Raw genomic sequence first — 16,940 nt, forward strand, 5'->3', positions numbered from 1 at the left:
AACAATACACGCCACCAACACCAGCAATAACTACGACAACTGCTGGCGCTTTACCAACAGTTACTCGTAGCAATTTATATGGTGGGCGCGCTGCCCAACGTAGTCATTCCTTTTTAGATGCATATTTTAAAAAATTGCAAGCCCTACAAGCGCAGCAAGCAGCAGCTGCGCCCGCACCCCCCTCAGCACTTCCACCTACCGTATCGGTATCGACTACAATAACTTCAACAACAGCGTCACAACAGCAGCAGGCACTTAAGGAAGCCGATAACTTTGCCACACAATTCTTAAAACGTACGCTGAATAATCATGTAAAAAATAGTAGTAGAAATAGTAGTAGTAGCATTAGCAATAGCAATAGCAATAGCAATATTCATAATAGTAGTAAAAAAGATAGACAACAGCTCCAACAAGAGCAAAAACATATTGAACAACATAAAAATGCAGACGAACTCATTACAACAACACAAGAGCCTGCTTTTGTGACAAATTATATTGGCGATGACACAAATAATTTGCCAGCAACTACTGCATTGAATGCGCAACTACAGCAACAACAACAACTATCATCATCATCATCATTAGCAACAACAACAACATTATTATCATCACAACCACAAAAACAACAAATCAAAACACAAAAACTCATACGTAGACAAAAACAACAATTACGCACACAAATCAAATGAACAAAATTAAAAAGCAGTCAAAATACAAAAAAAAAGAAAACCTTTAATTGTAACGTATGAAAAAAATCCTCCATTTTGTTGTATTAAATATAAGGAAATCTGAAAACAATAATTTTCATTAAAAGATACAAAATATATAAATAATATAACAAATAGATAGAACTTTAAGGAATTCTTAATTAAATAATAAATCAAACCATTAACTACTACTATAAGGAAAGCAACCATGAGCAATCTACTACGTTAATTGTTAAAACAATTCAAAATGGCGCTCAGCTCAATTAGCCATATTTGTTAAATAAAGCAATCAATTTCTATTAGCAATTTCATGCGGTAAGCATACTTGAATATTTCAATGCAATTAATTCGAATTAATTCAAAAAGGCATATTAGTAGTAGAAAAATAAAGTAGTAAATGCTTGGCAAAAATAGTAACATTTGGTAAAACAGTATGCGATTCGCTAGAGAAGCTTTCTAACAAAGTACACAAATAAGATCGTACATAGATTATTAAAAATAAATTCAGCAAAATTAACTACCATTTTAATTATAAAATAAAATTATGCAATAATTATTAAAAGGCAACTTAACATATATCAATTGGCAGCAGCAATTGGCTTAGTAACCAATATTGGCATATTAAAGAATCAAAATGAAACGCCGAAACGTAAAGTATATATCTGATTGCATGGCAATGGTGGCATTTTAAATTACCAATTAAAAAAAAACAAAAAACATTCAATACAAAATACATATGAATAAAAAATTTAGTAAATAAATATTGGAAGGAAATTTTTAAAGTCTGGTTTACATACTATTTTCATAATAAAGCCTATATTTCATGAAATTTTTCCATTTATTTGCTTTTCATATTTTCGATTATAATACTTAAAATAATAGTGACTTTAAGATAGTAGACTTTTCTACTGAATTTAATATATGACAAAAATTTTGAAATTAAAAAAAAAAAAAAAAGGAACTACGAGGACTTAGCAGTATTTTTAATTTGAACTCATCTGGATCTTTTAGACGTAAAAGAAATTCATGTAGTACAAAATCAAAATACAAAAGTATTTTGAGTAATTAAATATTTTAACAAATTTCTTTTAGTAGTTTTAGGCTCTCAGTAGAGTAGCCTAAACTTACGATCAATAAACATTTTGTACAAGAACTGAACCTAACGAAACAAAAAACACATTTCTTTCAAAAAAAAGATCAGAATAACAGAGAAACACAGAATAGTCTGTAGAAAAAACAAATTTTAAAATTAATACTCAGACATTTAATAAAAACTAGAAAGGACTGTAATATTTAAATTGCTGCATTTTTCATCAAATTTCTTCACATTTCAATCACTGCCACTAACCACATTGCCATTTCTATCATTTGCAGCGGTCATTATTATACTTTACTGCTATGTCTATGTCTATGTCTATCTCTTTCCTACTTTCTATCTATTGCACTTCTAAGTACTGTTAATATAATTTCGATTTATAGTTTAACATATTTCTTATTTATTCTTAGTTTGCATGAATTTTTTTTATTTCTTCTTACATATACATATGATCGCATATAAAGCATTTAAAGCCTAAATTCTGTTTTAAACATAAAAATATCCATAAAAGAGTTATGGACCAAAATGCATCAAATCTGCATATATACCACACACCCAAATGCACAAGCAAACACCAAGAGCACCAACTTACATACCTACATTGCATTAAAAAAAAAAAATCATACAAAAATGGACAACAATAGCGACAAAAGCAACATTCCAAATCATAACAAATATACAAAATCATAAAACAAAAATAATCTTAAGCAGGATTTGGTGCAACTTTTCGAACAAAATTCATACAAACTTCGAAAAGCTTTACATTTAAATCTTAATATTCGAATTCTAATTTCGAAAATGGCGTTTGGCTACTATTGACAATGAAACATGCTACAAAACGCGTAACAATGGATTTGGCATAAAAACTAAATAGAATAAATAAAAGGAAGAAGGAACTCATGGTTCCTGATAGTAACATTTTTAACATATCAAAAATATCAACTGAAATCTGAAAATCTAATACGAAAATCAAACAAATTTTTGCATGAGTGGCGGCAAAAACATTACCAATTAAGAAAATAAATTGTGGCGTCATCTTAACCATTTCAATTATTTTATAATTTCTTTTTATTTTTATTTTGGTTTTTATATTTAATATTGCATCCTTTGCATTAAACATCTTATTAACAATACCAAAATTAAAATTAATTGTTTTTAGTAATTTTTTGTTTATTCTCTTAAATTTTCTCCCAACAGTGGTTAATTTCAAGGCGTTTCCGTTTTAGACTGTTTCAAGGTACCTAAATATTTCATAGCACAAAATACATTCAAATCAAGCACACACTTCAGGAACAAATGAATATGAAACGGTCTCCAATAAGGCATCTCACTCTCATTGGGCACCGAAATTTAATATTCTGCAATAATCTCAACGTCCTCACATCAGCATCAAATCAAATCAAATCAAATCAAATCATAACCGCAGTTCGAAGGAAATGTTAATTTGCCATTATTTAAAAACAAAAAGAATTTCATAACTATTTTGAAAATTATTAAAATTGTGTTAAAATTTCAGATATTTACTTTAGTTAGCATTAATTTTATTGATTTCGTTTTAGTGTTTAAATTAATTTAATTTTTATTTTATTTTTTATTTTTAATTTTATTTTTTTTTTGTTAATATTTACTCGAAATGAGTTTGTTTTACACGACTTATTTTACTTTTAGCCTTAAATTAATTTTAATAAATAAAAACTGTAATTATAAAATAAATTTATTTTTATTTTAAATATAATTAAAACATAAAATAATTGTGAAAAAAATTGATTGTAATTAAAATAAACATATAAAGATCTTTAGAAAATTAATTAAATTTGTTGTAATTAATTAAAATTCATTCGAAATTAAGTCTTTTGAATTCTGATTTTTGTAAATATACAAATATTAAAAGAAAAGTATATATATCAACTGAAATTCTCTTAGATTTTTTTCTACAAAAATTGCGGAAACCAACAATCTTAAGACCTGCACAAAATAAATCAAAATTTTGTTTTTTTGATTGTCAGAGAATTCGTTTGATATTCCATTATAACGAAGGATAAGTCAGCTCAATTATTGTGGCTACCACTCACTGCAGTATTTTGCATTTATTATGCGTTATAACATACAAAACTACAAACTTTTTTTTGACTATTTGTAAGACATATAAGAACTCTAATTCATCAGACAACAAATGTCAAAAATATCAAATCACATATATGTATTATGAGTTGCCAAGTTGGGAGGGATAAGCGGCACTTGATTGACTCTAAGGTATAACTCTGGATGCTTCTAAAACCTTACTTTTTGTGATTTATGCTGTGCGAGAAATTTTATCGATATATTACATTGTGATTCCATATAATTCCAGTAAGACTCCTATTAAAAATATCAGTCGTCGTTATACTAGAATAACTTCAGCTGATAGTAATCTATTACAGTCAATTGTTGTCATTGGGTGCCAAATCAGAACTGTAATAGATCAGAATGATATATTAGTTAAGTAATTCACTGAAGTCTTCCGGTAAACAAATGGTTGTATACAATTCGAAATTGACCGTTTTACATTCCTGTAATGGTAAAAGTGCGACCATTTCTTTCGCAGTGCTTCAAGCGCTTCATCGCCAAATGTGGAAGTAAGTTGATCTCATGTCTTGGTAATCCACGTTGAAAGCCGTAACAAACCATCGCACAAAAATTTTCTCGTGTTAATTCCATTTTTTCGTGAACAATCAATTTACAAATCACTGTAAATAACACAAATAATAACACTCAGGTTAACAATTTCAAACCTACGCATGGAAAAGTCAGATGACACCTGACAAAAAAAATGATGCTAAGGCTCGAAATATAACTAGTGACCCTCGTATACTTGGTTATTCAATTTCAACTCATATGCAGAATTTTTATAGCAACGGGTCATGATTTATGCTCAAGTAATGTTTGGTGGACAACGTTGCCATTGCATGTACCGGTTAATCGTGTTAACAATCACTACTGTTTTCCATATTCGTCGATAGTGTTTTGTAGTTTTGATGAACAATGGTTGGTTATTGAAGAAATTGAGAAATTCGTCAAGCAATGTAAACTGCCCTATTAAGTAACACTTACATTGGCTATACTTATGGTAATTACACAGATAAAATGGTACATCGTTTGTCCAGTTGGTCAATAAAATGAATGTGCAGAATAATATATAAAACATCTGATATTGCAGTCTTTAGGTCTCCATTTGTACATTACGCCGCAGATTTTTCTATCAGCTATAAGTTCACATCATTAGAATAGTAAATTTTAGGCGAATAAAGCAATTTATCCCTCACATGATTCGGCATAAGGTTTTACGATACGCATTTATACGATAACTTAAGCGAATATTTAATTACAAAATATCTGATTTTTTTATTACTTTTGCCTTTGTCCACTAAAATTCCACAATTAGATATCAGAAGAAGTTATAATCTTTGATTGAATGGTAGGTGAATACTTTAAAAAATCGAAACCGGTGTGTTTTGATCTATGGAAGATCAGCACAGAAATATGTGGCTTAGCGTCGTCATGTTAAAGCGAAACATTTGTTCTCTTTATCAACCTCGGCTTCTATTTTTAATATCAGTTTAATATCAGTTAAACGCATTTAAGAGATTTCGAAGGGACTCAAATCAAACTGTTTATTCGGCGTTAACAACTTTTAATCGATAATATGCATATTTTAATCAAAAATTCCATTTTTAGCAGTTTATAAATCGTCATTCATTTTTCAACTGTATACTTTTATATTTAGTTTTTATCTTCTGTAAGGGCCATGTTATGCAGAGTGTCTCGGGCACGGCAAATTATGCTCTTTCGGGCTATGCCGAAAATGCATGTTATGCAGAGTGTCACATCAGTATTGCCAATTTTGTATTTTTACTACTTCTTGGTTGTGCCTAAATTTAAAAGGAAATTTAGATAGGCTCACTTTCAATTTACCACCAAAAATAACTAGCAAGAAAAACCTCCTAGAGGATGTAATACTGTTAATTTATTATTATATTATCTTATAACAATTGTGTACAGTACTTACGCCTTTCATTGAAATCGGAAATTGTAATAATTATATTATTAGCGATTTATAAAAAAAATGCTGTGTTGCTTACTGCCATCTTTTCTCCAAAACGTACTAGAATTGTAGTAGTTTGCTCCTAAAAGGCGCAAATTTTGAAATTTATTACTAAACAACACTGTTTTGCCTTAGTGCCGGGGCACAAATACGCCGGCTCTCATGCCGGAGTTTGAACGGCCATATTATATTTTTTCTCATTCTCAAATTTAAAATTTGCATTGTAAACAACAACAATTGTGCTCATGCCGTGCCCGAGACACTCTGCATAACATGGCCCTAACCATACACTTCAAATAGTAATTGATCTTAATCTGTTTCAACAGCGATTCACAAGTAGTCAATAATTTTCTTTCTATTCATTTCATGACGCATCCAAACATCAACCAATCTTCGTTTTTTAACCAGTTACATGTTCCTTGCAACCTTTTTGAACTTTATGGATAATTTTGTCGACTATTTTACTTATAGAAAGATACAAGTTGAAGGGATGTACATCCTGACAGTTCATTAAAACACAGTACATTTACCACAAATAACATAAATGTTTTCATACTCCATAACAATTATTTTTTTAAAACATTCAGCAATAATTAATTTATCTATAACAAATCTAACAGAAAAGGAATTTTAGTTGCACGTATTATCATCTTCTGTAATATCACCTTTTTTGGTTTCAATTGGACGGAACCCACATATTTCATCGACAAGCTATTGATATTGTATTCTAATTCCTAAATAAGTTAAAATGTAACACAGTAGAAACACCCAAAGCAAAGGTATATAAATTCCAGAATTTCCAATAAGAATTTTACAAAAAATTCAGACTTTAATTAAATGATATAAATTTATCATATTTATTTAGTAATGTTTCAAAGAGGCAATAACAAAATATTTAAATAACATACAGATTAAATGTATTTGATGAGCCTACCCAATATAGAATTGCATGTTTATATAAACTCACATATCTCAAAGAATCTACGAACAATCTAGCGAAAATGACTCATCTAGCATTTCTACTGCTCTGTCACAAATATCTACAAAATAAAATCGAACTAAGTGTTCAATAACAAAATTGATCGTAGTTTTTAACATTTTATTACAAAATTGAGTATTGAGTTACTCTTAGAAGATAATATAAGAAATCAAAAGTTTTAATAATAAAGCCGACACCATTTGATATTAGATTTTCTGAACACGTACGTAATAAGTAATACAGTTTTAATCGCCACCAAAATTTTCTGAGCAAGATAAACTATAAGAACATGCATAAATATTTCGAATGGCTTTTAAAAAGCAATATATGGAGCATTCATTTACGGGCATCGCCTCCTATTACCGGCAAATAACGTTTATATGTCACCACATTCCGTACTATCATAATGCTCGAAATTAAGCAAATCATACCGGGCGGCATTAACTTCCCTGTGCGGTACCAACGTGCACCCATAACACCTGCTAAAACTGCGGCAACAATTAATTGCAGAACAGGCCTCGGTAGTAATTTTGAATTAAAATAAGCGCCCAATGCTAAAAGACTACCAAATGTTAATCCGGCCGCTAGAGAAGGTATAGAATCTAAAAATGAGATCTGTAGCCATAGCAAAAGAAATTCGTTTAAACTACCAACCTGCTGACACGTACCCTATTACCCCACCAACAGCAACAATTGCAGCATAAAAGTAACCAATTAAATCAATAGCCATTATTCAATGCACTTATTCAAATAATTCTTTTATTTATTAACGTGCCCGAAATAAGGTTTAACAGATTTTCGCCGACAAAACAAGATAGCAAAATTGACAGTTCGTAAACTACACGAAGGAAATTTTTAGCTTGTATTTTGGGATATTTTATTCTGATTGCAAATAAGACATATTATAAGAAAATGTAAATATACTTACAGTTCTATTATATTTACTTAAATAAGATGTTGAAATAGTTTATTATTTACCTTTCTTTCCTAAATATCGGAAAAATTTTAGCACACTTTGTTTCCTGCTCTACGCCAAACAACTTTGCTTAACTTTCACTCACACAAACAACAATGACATTGCTCATTTGAAAAAAAAAATAAAACACGTTGCCAACTATTTATAAAATTTAGAATAACCAGAGTTTACACAGCATATAGATGCAAGTTGGCATTGCTTTCTTAAAATAAATTTTAATTTTATTACCATCATAAAAAACATGTGTTCAATTTGCTCAATTTTATTCAATATAATAAACAAATGGTGCTTAAAATATAAAGAACTTATTTCAATGGCACTACAAACAATATATTACCAAAATATTTGATAATGCAAAACTCAAATTATTCAAATGCTCATGCATCCATTTTTGTATGTTCTTTGAACTGAGCGCATAACTAAATCTAACTTAAAATATGTAATTGCTGCTGCCAGCATAACTTCTTTTTGAAATAATTTCTTTTATTATTTACAAATTATTTTAAATTTAATTTATTTCATTGCGTTTGTGGTGAAATAATGTGTTATCGACAGTCGCAATCAAATACATAAACTCACAGTAGTCTTTTATTTATCGATTACAAATTATACGCAGAAAAATCAAAACATATTAATATTTTGTCAAACATTTACAGCACAGTCTGTATTTATGTATACGAATATATTTCACTGGTCATTTTAAAATGCATGATTATGCAAACTGGCCGTTTATAGTAGTCTTAAACGTCAAGTTTAATTGCATTTAAGTAATCAACATTAATTTTACTAAAAGAAAAACATACTTTTCTACTATTCTAGAATAGTTGATGTGCCATTTATTTCAAATATTGAAAAACATTAGACAAAAAATTTGCTTATCATATCCATTTTAGACACATTAGCGAAGACTATGAAGTTTATTAAATATTTTGCAACTTGCGTCTTCTATTCTGTTTAACATGGTTCTTACTTCTAAATCTATTTTAGTTTTTGTTTGGATCCAACAAAACTGTAGTTATGGTTTTTTCGATTGTTAAGAGATTTGTCTTTATTGCAATTTTCACTTTCGATTGGTAAATCTATATAACAATCGAGATTAATTTTCAATACTTCAGATATTTTGTCAAAGTAGCAAGATTACTCTGAAAATAACAGCTGTTTCTTTATATGATTTTATATGACAGATAAAAAAGCGTGATTTCTTTTCATAAGTGCCCAATTTGTTTGTTTAAGTATTTGACTGTCGTTTTGAAAAAAGCATGAAATCAAAATAATGGCACATTTGGCTGCAAATGCAGATAAAGATATATATTTCAATTAGTTTATTTACTGACACTACTTTAAAAATATTAGAATACTCCAAAAATGTTCGATTGGGGAACAAAATTTAACAGATCCAAAATAAATCTTCTTTTGAATTCAGATTTACCAATCGAAAACACCATTAATCTGATTGTTTATGAAGTTTTAATAATTTAACCGGCTATGACAGTTATAACTTCACAGTTTGAAAACCTAACGATGGTTATTAATATTAAGCACAGTTTGAAAAACATTACTTTTTATTACATTTGCCATGATATTTCCTATCATTGTCTTTAATATTAAGCATTAAAGTCATAAAAATTTTAGAACTATAAATAAATAAATTAGATTTCATAAAAAATTCAAAGTATGTAAAGGAAATTATTGCAACTATGCAGAATATTTTTGAAGAATTCTTTCTGCAGTATCCGATCAGGAATTTATTTTATTTAAGTTATTATTCAATATATTCTTAAACTAATTCTTTGTCTAAAATTATTTTTTTAAATTAAAATATTAATTTATTTAATTCGGTATAATTGAACCTAATTAACCTTAAACAAACCGGAGAATAATAATAAACAGAAGATGTAACAAAATGTAAGGAAATATCTAAACGCTTTCTAATGTGTATATCTGTAAGACACATACCTGAGATTAAGTGCCGAAAATCGCATATAAGTGAAAAAATGCTGAAATTTAGTTCTTTATATATTCGACAGAATGGTTCATTAAATTCATATACGAGTATCTGAGTAGTTACTTTATTTATTCCGCCTGCCTGATTCATAATTTCATTTTAAAGATTTGTCAAGTACATTCTCGCCAAATGGCTTCCATTAAATATATTTTCAATAAGATACTTTACTGCCGGCTACATTATAAGTATAAAACCATCATGAGTATGAACTATTTTTTTTTCTGCATTTAAACCAGTACATTTTGGGTACAATAGTTCAATTAATCAAATAATTAATAATAAAAAATATTTTAATTTCTTACATTCTATTATATGATTTAGTCACAAAAACATCGAAATTAATAATAAAAAAATAGTTTTTTATTAATAATAAGAAATAATAAGTAAATTAGGATTATATCCTGTAAATATTAAGTCCATAAACCCATATTAAGTATAGTGCAAAACCAAAAAGGCAAGTAAGTCAGGCATAGAGCCATTAATTTTTGATGGCAATTAAGATTTGCCAGGTAAAGGTAAATAGCGATTATAGGTGTATATATTATTAGCGATCGCTGCAGCCGATAATATGGCAATAAAACCAGCCGGCATTAGTTTGCCAGAGCGCCTCCAACGAGCACTCATAATTCCAGCTAAAGCGATAGATGTACCCAATTGCAAAAGTGGTTGTGGTGGATCTCGTGAAGTTAAATAAGCACCATAACCCAACACGGTACCAAAAAGTAAGCCAGCACCCAATGATGGTATAGATTCTGAAATAGATAAAAAAAACAAATGAGGTTGCGTAAAAATTAAATAAATAAACTTACTTCTTTTCATGTAACCCATTATACCACCTGCTGCAACAGTTGCTGCATATACAAAACCAACAACATCAGTGGACATCTTAACACTTTGATTATGAAATTTTTATTTGAACTGAACAAAGAGCAATCTTTTCAGCGAAGCAATACAAACTGAAGATATCAATTATGTGATACAAACATTAAAAAAAATGTACATTCATAAACAGCTGTAAGGGAAATTTTAAAGAACTCCGAAAGATTTTTAATTAATTATTAATGTATATCATTCGGAAAATGTGTTAACTTTTATATGACAAAATATTTTTGTATAAAATTTTGTTTGAATATTCGTTTAACGATAAATGTTTATATATGGTTATTTGCCGTAAAGTCAAAAATTTCCCGTATTTTTTTGTATGTCATTCATAATTTACCTTTAAATAAAATTCTCTGTGGAACAGTGTTTTGTGTTACAAAATATCATTTGCAATTTTGCGTGTATTTTTCACTCTGAGGTACTACATTATATTTCAATAATTGTATAATTTTTTAAATTTTAATATAAAAATCATAACTACATTTGAATATTTATTTCAGTGCATTTAATTATATTGTCATATTTTAATAATAAATTTAAATTAATAACATATTTGTAACAACTTTTATTTGTGTATGTTTATTCTTGTACAGAAACATACTAATCTATATTGCTTTTATTGTACGAACAGTTTAAAAGAGATTAATTAAGCTTCAATTTATAGCAATACTGCTTGCAAGTTACATGCCAGTTTATTATAATTAACTCTTTTGCAGAAAATGTTTTATATTTTCTACTACTACTTTTGTGTACCTAGTAGAATAAAACACTACTGGTATCAACACTAGTGCGACCAAATAAGCAGTATTTGTAGCTAGTGCCAAGTTAGCAACGTTGCTGGAAAATGCAGGGCTGTATTTTCAAAAAATTTTTAAAAAATGATATTTTCGTTAATATATGGAATTAAACTAAAACAAAAGGCATTATTCTTATAGAGTTTTGAAAGATCTTTCGATTGGCATTTACCAATTTGAGATACGATGCGTATTTTTCAAATTATAGGGAAAATAAAAATTGACCAAAATCAACTTTTTTTAAAAAAATTTATTTTCAGAAAAATCTAGAACAGGTACAATGTTGCACGGTAATACATCTAATAGAGAATTAATCAGGCTATCAACAGCAAAAAAAAACATAAAAATCGAGTAGACCAATTTTGAGAAATTTGATGTCAAAGTCAAATTTCTTAACTCGTCAAATTTGAAGCTTTTTAAAAAATGTAAAACGCAAAAGTATAAAAAAAACTTTCACAAAACCGGATAAATAAGAATCATTTCAATATCTCAACTAAAACATCAAAATATTATTAAAATAAGCATAAATTTTGCACATGTTCCGATATAAGTGCATTTTATTTAAATTTCGAAGGAGGTACAACCTGCACGCTTAAAGTTCCTAAAACTAAATTGATCACTCTTTCAAACAAAACTAATTTCACAAAAATCGAGTAGAACGTTTTTTAATTATATATGTTTAAAAAAGTGGATTTTTTACGAAAAAAATGTATGTTAACTAACACCATTCTAATAACATATTAAGGTGAAAACCTGTACAAGGCTAAAAATTCACCACCACTGTAAAGTTTATTAAAGAACTCTGTTAAAAGTATTTATAGGTGGTTGTATTCTGTGGTAAGGGGATGATTATAAAATTTAATTTATATAATAATAATATTTTAAATTCAATATTTAAATTAAATTCAAATATATATTGCATATAAAAAAGAAAGATTTTCGTCTGTAAACTGCTAACATATACCGCCATAACGAACATTTTTCAATATATATTAGAAACAAAAATAAAAAGTAGTACAATGTTGCACGGTATTTTTTAAATTGTTTATATTTTTCTAATATGAATTGATGTAAGAATTATCAAAATCGAGTAGCAAACAATAAAGATATTAACAAAAACAACTTTTGCAGCATATTCACAAATGCATTGAACTCTGTTACAGGCATTTGTTGTTGGTTATATTCTGTGTTAGGGGACACTATCAAAATTTAAATAATTATAAATTTTACGGAATGGTACACTGTTGCACGGTATTTTTTTAAAAAATAGACATATTCTAGAATATTTTGGTATATAAATCTTTAAAAATGAGTAGACAGATTTTCTAAAATTTTCAAAAATATATTGCATATAAGAAACAAAGATTTTCGTCTGTAAACTGCTAACATATACCGCCATATCGAACATTTTTCAATATATATTAAAAAAAAAATAAAAAGTAGTACAATGTTGCACGGTATTTTTTTAAATTGTTTATATTTTTCTAATATGAATTGATGTAAGAATTATCAAAATCGAGTAGCAAACAATAAAGATATTAACAAAAACAACTTTTGCAGCATATTCACAAATGCATTGAACTCTGTTACAGGCATTTGTTGTTGGTTATATTCTGTGTTAGGGGACACTATCAAAATTTAAATAATTATAAATTTTACGGAATGGTACACTGTTGCACGGTATTTTTTTAAAAAATACACATATTCTAGAATATTTTGGTATATAAATCATTAAAAATGAGTAGATAGATTTTCTAAAATAATCAAATATATATTACATATAAAAAACCAAAATTTTCCTCTGTAAGCTGCATAACATATACCGCCATATCAAACATTTTTCAATATATATTAAAAAAAAATAAGAGTAGTACAATGTTGGACGGTATTTTCTTGAATTGTTTATATTTTTCTAATATGAATTGATGTAAGAATTATCAAAATCGAGTAGCAACAATAAAGATATTGACAAAAACAACTTTTGAAGCATATTCACAAATGCATCGAAGTCTTTTGCAGGCATTTGTGGCTGTTATATTCTCTGTTCGTGGATACTAATAACATTTATTTAAATATAAATTTAAATATAAATTTAACGAATAGGTACAATGTTGCAAGGTACTTTTTTGAAAAATACACATATTCTAGAATATTTTGGTATATAAATCATTAAAAATGAGAAGATAGATTTTCTAAAATGACCAAATATATATTACATATAAAAAACAAACATTTTCTTCTGTAAGCTGCATAACATATACCGCCATATCAAACATTTTTCAATATATATTAAAAAAAAATAAGAGTAGTACAATGTTGCACGGTATTTTTTTGAATTGTTTATATTTTTCTAATATGAATTCATGCAAGAATTATCAAAATCGAGTAGCAAACAATAAAGATATTGACAAAAACAACTTTTGAAGCATATTCACAAATGCATCGAAGTCTTTTGCAGGCATTTGTGGCTGTTATATTCTCTGTTAGGGGATACTAAAAATATTCTATTAATTATAAATTTTACGAACTGGTACAATGTTGCACGGTACTTTTTTGAAAAATACACATATTCTAGAATATTTTGGTATATAAATCATTAAAAATGAGTAGATAGATTTTCTAAAATAATCAAATATATATTACATATAAAAAACAAAAATTTTCTTCTGTAAGCTGCATAAGATATACCGCCATATCAAACATTTTTCAATATATATTAAAAAAAAATAAGAGTAGTACAATGTTGGACGGTATTTTCTTGAATTGTTTATATTTTTCTAATATGAATTGATGCAAGAATTATCAAAATCGAGTAGCAAACAATAAAGATATTGATAAAAACAACTTTTGAAGCATATTCACAAATGCATCGAAGTCTTTTGCAGGCATTTGTGGCTGTTATATTCTCTGTTCGTGGATACTAATAATATTCTATTAATTATAAATTTTACGAACTGGTACAATATTGCACGGTACTTTTTTGAAAAATACACAGATTCTAGAATATTTTGGTGTATAAATCATTAAAAATGAGTAGATAGATTTTCTAAAATAATCAAATATATATTACATATAAAAAACAAACATTTTCTTCTGTAAGCTGCATAACATATACCGCCATATCAAACATTTTTCAATATATATTAAAAAAAAATAAGAGTAGTACAATGTTGGACGGTATTTTTTTGAATTGTTTATATTTTTCTAATATGAATTGATGCAAGAATTATCAAAATCGAGTAGCAAACAATAAAGATATTGACAAAAACAACTTTTGAAGCATATTCACAAATGCATCGAAGTCTTTTGCAGGCATTTGTGGCTGTTATATTCTCTGTTAGGGGATACTAATAATATTTATTAAATATAAATTTAAATATAAATTTAACGAATAGGTACAATGTTGCAAGGTACTTTTTTGAAAAATACACATATTCTAGAATATTTTGGTATATAAATCATTAAAAATGAGTAGATAGATTTTCTAAAATAATCAAATATATATTACATATAAAAAACAAAAATTTTCTTCTGTAAGCTGCATAAGATATACCGCCATATCAAACATTTTTCAATATATATTAAAAAAAAATAAGAGTAGTACAATGTTGGACGGTATTTTCTTGAATTGCTTATATTTTTCTAATATGAATTGATGCAAGAATTATCAAAATCGAGTAGCAAACAATAAAGATATTGACAAAAACAACTTTTGAAGCATATTCACAAATGCATCGAAGTCTTTTGCAGGCATTTGTGGCTGTTATATTCTCTGTTAGGGGATACTAATAATATTCTATTAATTATAAATTTAACGAATAGGTACAATGTTGTAAGGTACTTTTTTGAAAAATACACATATTCTAGAATATTTTGGTATATAAATCATTAAAAATGAGTAGATAGATTTTCTAAAATAATCAAATATATATTACATATAAAAAACAAAAATTTTCCTCTGTAAGCTGCATAACATATACCGCCATATCAAACATTTTTCAATATATATTAAAAAAAAATAAGAGTAGTACAATGTTGGACGGGATTTTTTTGAATTGTTTATATTTTTCTAATATGAATTGATGCAAGAATTATCAAAATCGAGTAGCAAACAATAAAGATATTGACAAAAACAACTTTTGAAGCATATTCACAAATGCATCGAAGTCTTTTGCAGGCATTTGTGGCTGTTATATTCTCTGTTCGTGGATACTAATAATATTTATTTAAATATAAATTTAAGTATAAATTTAACGAATAGGTACAATGTTGCAAGGTACTTTTTTGAAAAATACACATATTCTAGAATATTTTGGTATATAAATCATTAAAAATGAGTAGATAGATTTTCTAAAATAATCAAATATATATTACATATAAAAAACAAAAATTTTCCTCTGTAAGCTGCATAAGATATACCGCCATATCAAACATTTTTCAATATATATTAAAAAAAAATAAGAGTAGTACAATGTTGGACGGTATTTTTTTGAATTGTTTATATTTTTCTAATATGAATTGATGTAAGAATTATCAAAATCGAGTAGCAAACAATAAAGATATTGACAAAAACAACTTTTGAAGCATATTCACAAATGCATCGAAGTCTTTTGCAGGCATTTGTGGCTGTTATATTCTCTGTTAGTGGATACTAATAATATTTATTTAAATATAAATTTAAGTATAAATTTAACGAATAGGTACAATGTTGCAAGGTACTTTTTTGAAAAATACACATATTCTAGAATATTTTGGTATATAAATCATTAAAAATGAGTAGATAGATTTTCTAAAATAATCAAATATATATTACATATAAAAAACAAGAATTTTCTTCTGTAAGCTGCATAAGATATACCGCCATATCAAACATTTTTCAATATATATTAAAAAAAAATAAGAGTAGTACAATGTTGCACGGTATTTTTTTGAATTGTTTGTATTTTTCTAATATGAATTGATGCAAGAATTATCAAAATCGAGTAGCAAACAATAAAGATATTGACAAAAACAACTTTTGAAGCATATTCACAAATGCATTGAACTCTGTTACAGGCATTTGTTGTTGGTTATATTCTGTGTAAGGGGACACTATGAAAGTTTAAATAATTATAAATTTTACGGAATGGTACACTGTTGCACGGTATTTTTTTAAAAAATAGACATATTCTAGAATATTTTGGTATATAAATCATTAAAAATGAGTAGATAGATTTTCTAAAATAATCAAATATATATTACATATAAAAAACAAACATTTTCTTCTGTAAGCTGCATAACATATACCGCCATATCAAACATTTTTCAATATATATTAAAAAAAAATAAGAGTAGTACAATGCTGGACGGTATTTTTTTGAATTGTTTATATTTTTCTAATATGAATTGATGCAAGAATTATCAAAATCGCGTAGCAAACA

At 27.3% G+C, this 16,940-nt stretch overlaps 2 protein-coding genes across 2 annotated transcripts; both read right to left on the reverse strand.

Annotated features, from left to right (window-relative positions):
- Positions 1-6,969: 6,969 nt before the first annotated feature.
- LOC119682603 (transmembrane protein 14 homolog) lies at positions 6,970-7,955 on the reverse strand. The gene is made up of 3 exons (XM_038096086.1): positions 7,842-7,955; positions 7,518-7,701; positions 6,970-7,465 (listed from the first exon to the last, which is right to left on the reverse strand). The coding sequence occupies exons 2-3, from the start codon at positions 7,591-7,593 to the stop codon at positions 7,200-7,202; spliced, it is 342 nt and encodes a 113-aa protein (XP_037952014.1). The 5' UTR covers positions 7,594-7,701; positions 7,842-7,955; the 3' UTR covers positions 6,970-7,199.
- A 2,227-nt stretch (positions 7,956-10,182) lies between these two features.
- Positions 10,183-11,014, reverse strand: LOC119681088 (transmembrane protein 14 homolog). Its single transcript, XM_038094161.1, has 2 exons — positions 10,654-11,014; positions 10,183-10,596 (listed from the first exon to the last, which is right to left on the reverse strand). The coding sequence occupies exons 1-2, from the start codon at positions 10,727-10,729 to the stop codon at positions 10,340-10,342; spliced, it is 333 nt and encodes a 110-aa protein (XP_037950089.1). The 5' UTR covers positions 10,730-11,014; the 3' UTR covers positions 10,183-10,339.
- Between the last annotated feature and the right edge of the window lie 5,926 nt (positions 11,015-16,940).

This window comes from Teleopsis dalmanni, chromosome 2 (assembly GCF_002237135.1).
Source record: "Teleopsis dalmanni isolate 2A chromosome 2, ASM223713v2, whole genome shotgun sequence".
Classification (NCBI taxonomy): Eukaryota; Metazoa; Arthropoda; class Insecta; order Diptera; family Diopsidae; genus Teleopsis; species Teleopsis dalmanni.

Coding starts and splice junctions, on each gene's coding strand:
- LOC119682603 (XM_038096086.1), bottom strand. CDS start 7,593: ATGGCTATTGATTTAATTGGTTACTTTTATGCTGCAATTGTTGCTGTT. Junction 7,466..7,517: donor AATAGGGTACGTGTCAGCAG/GTTGGTAGTTTA, acceptor TCTCATTTTTAG/ATTCTATACCTTCTCTAGCG.
- LOC119681088 (XM_038094161.1), bottom strand. CDS start 10,729: ATGTCCACTGATGTTGTTGGTTTTGTATATGCAGCAACTGTTGCAGCA. Junction 10,597..10,653: donor AATGGGTTACATGAAAAGAA/GTAAGTTTATTT, acceptor TATCTATTTCAG/AATCTATACCATCATTGGGT.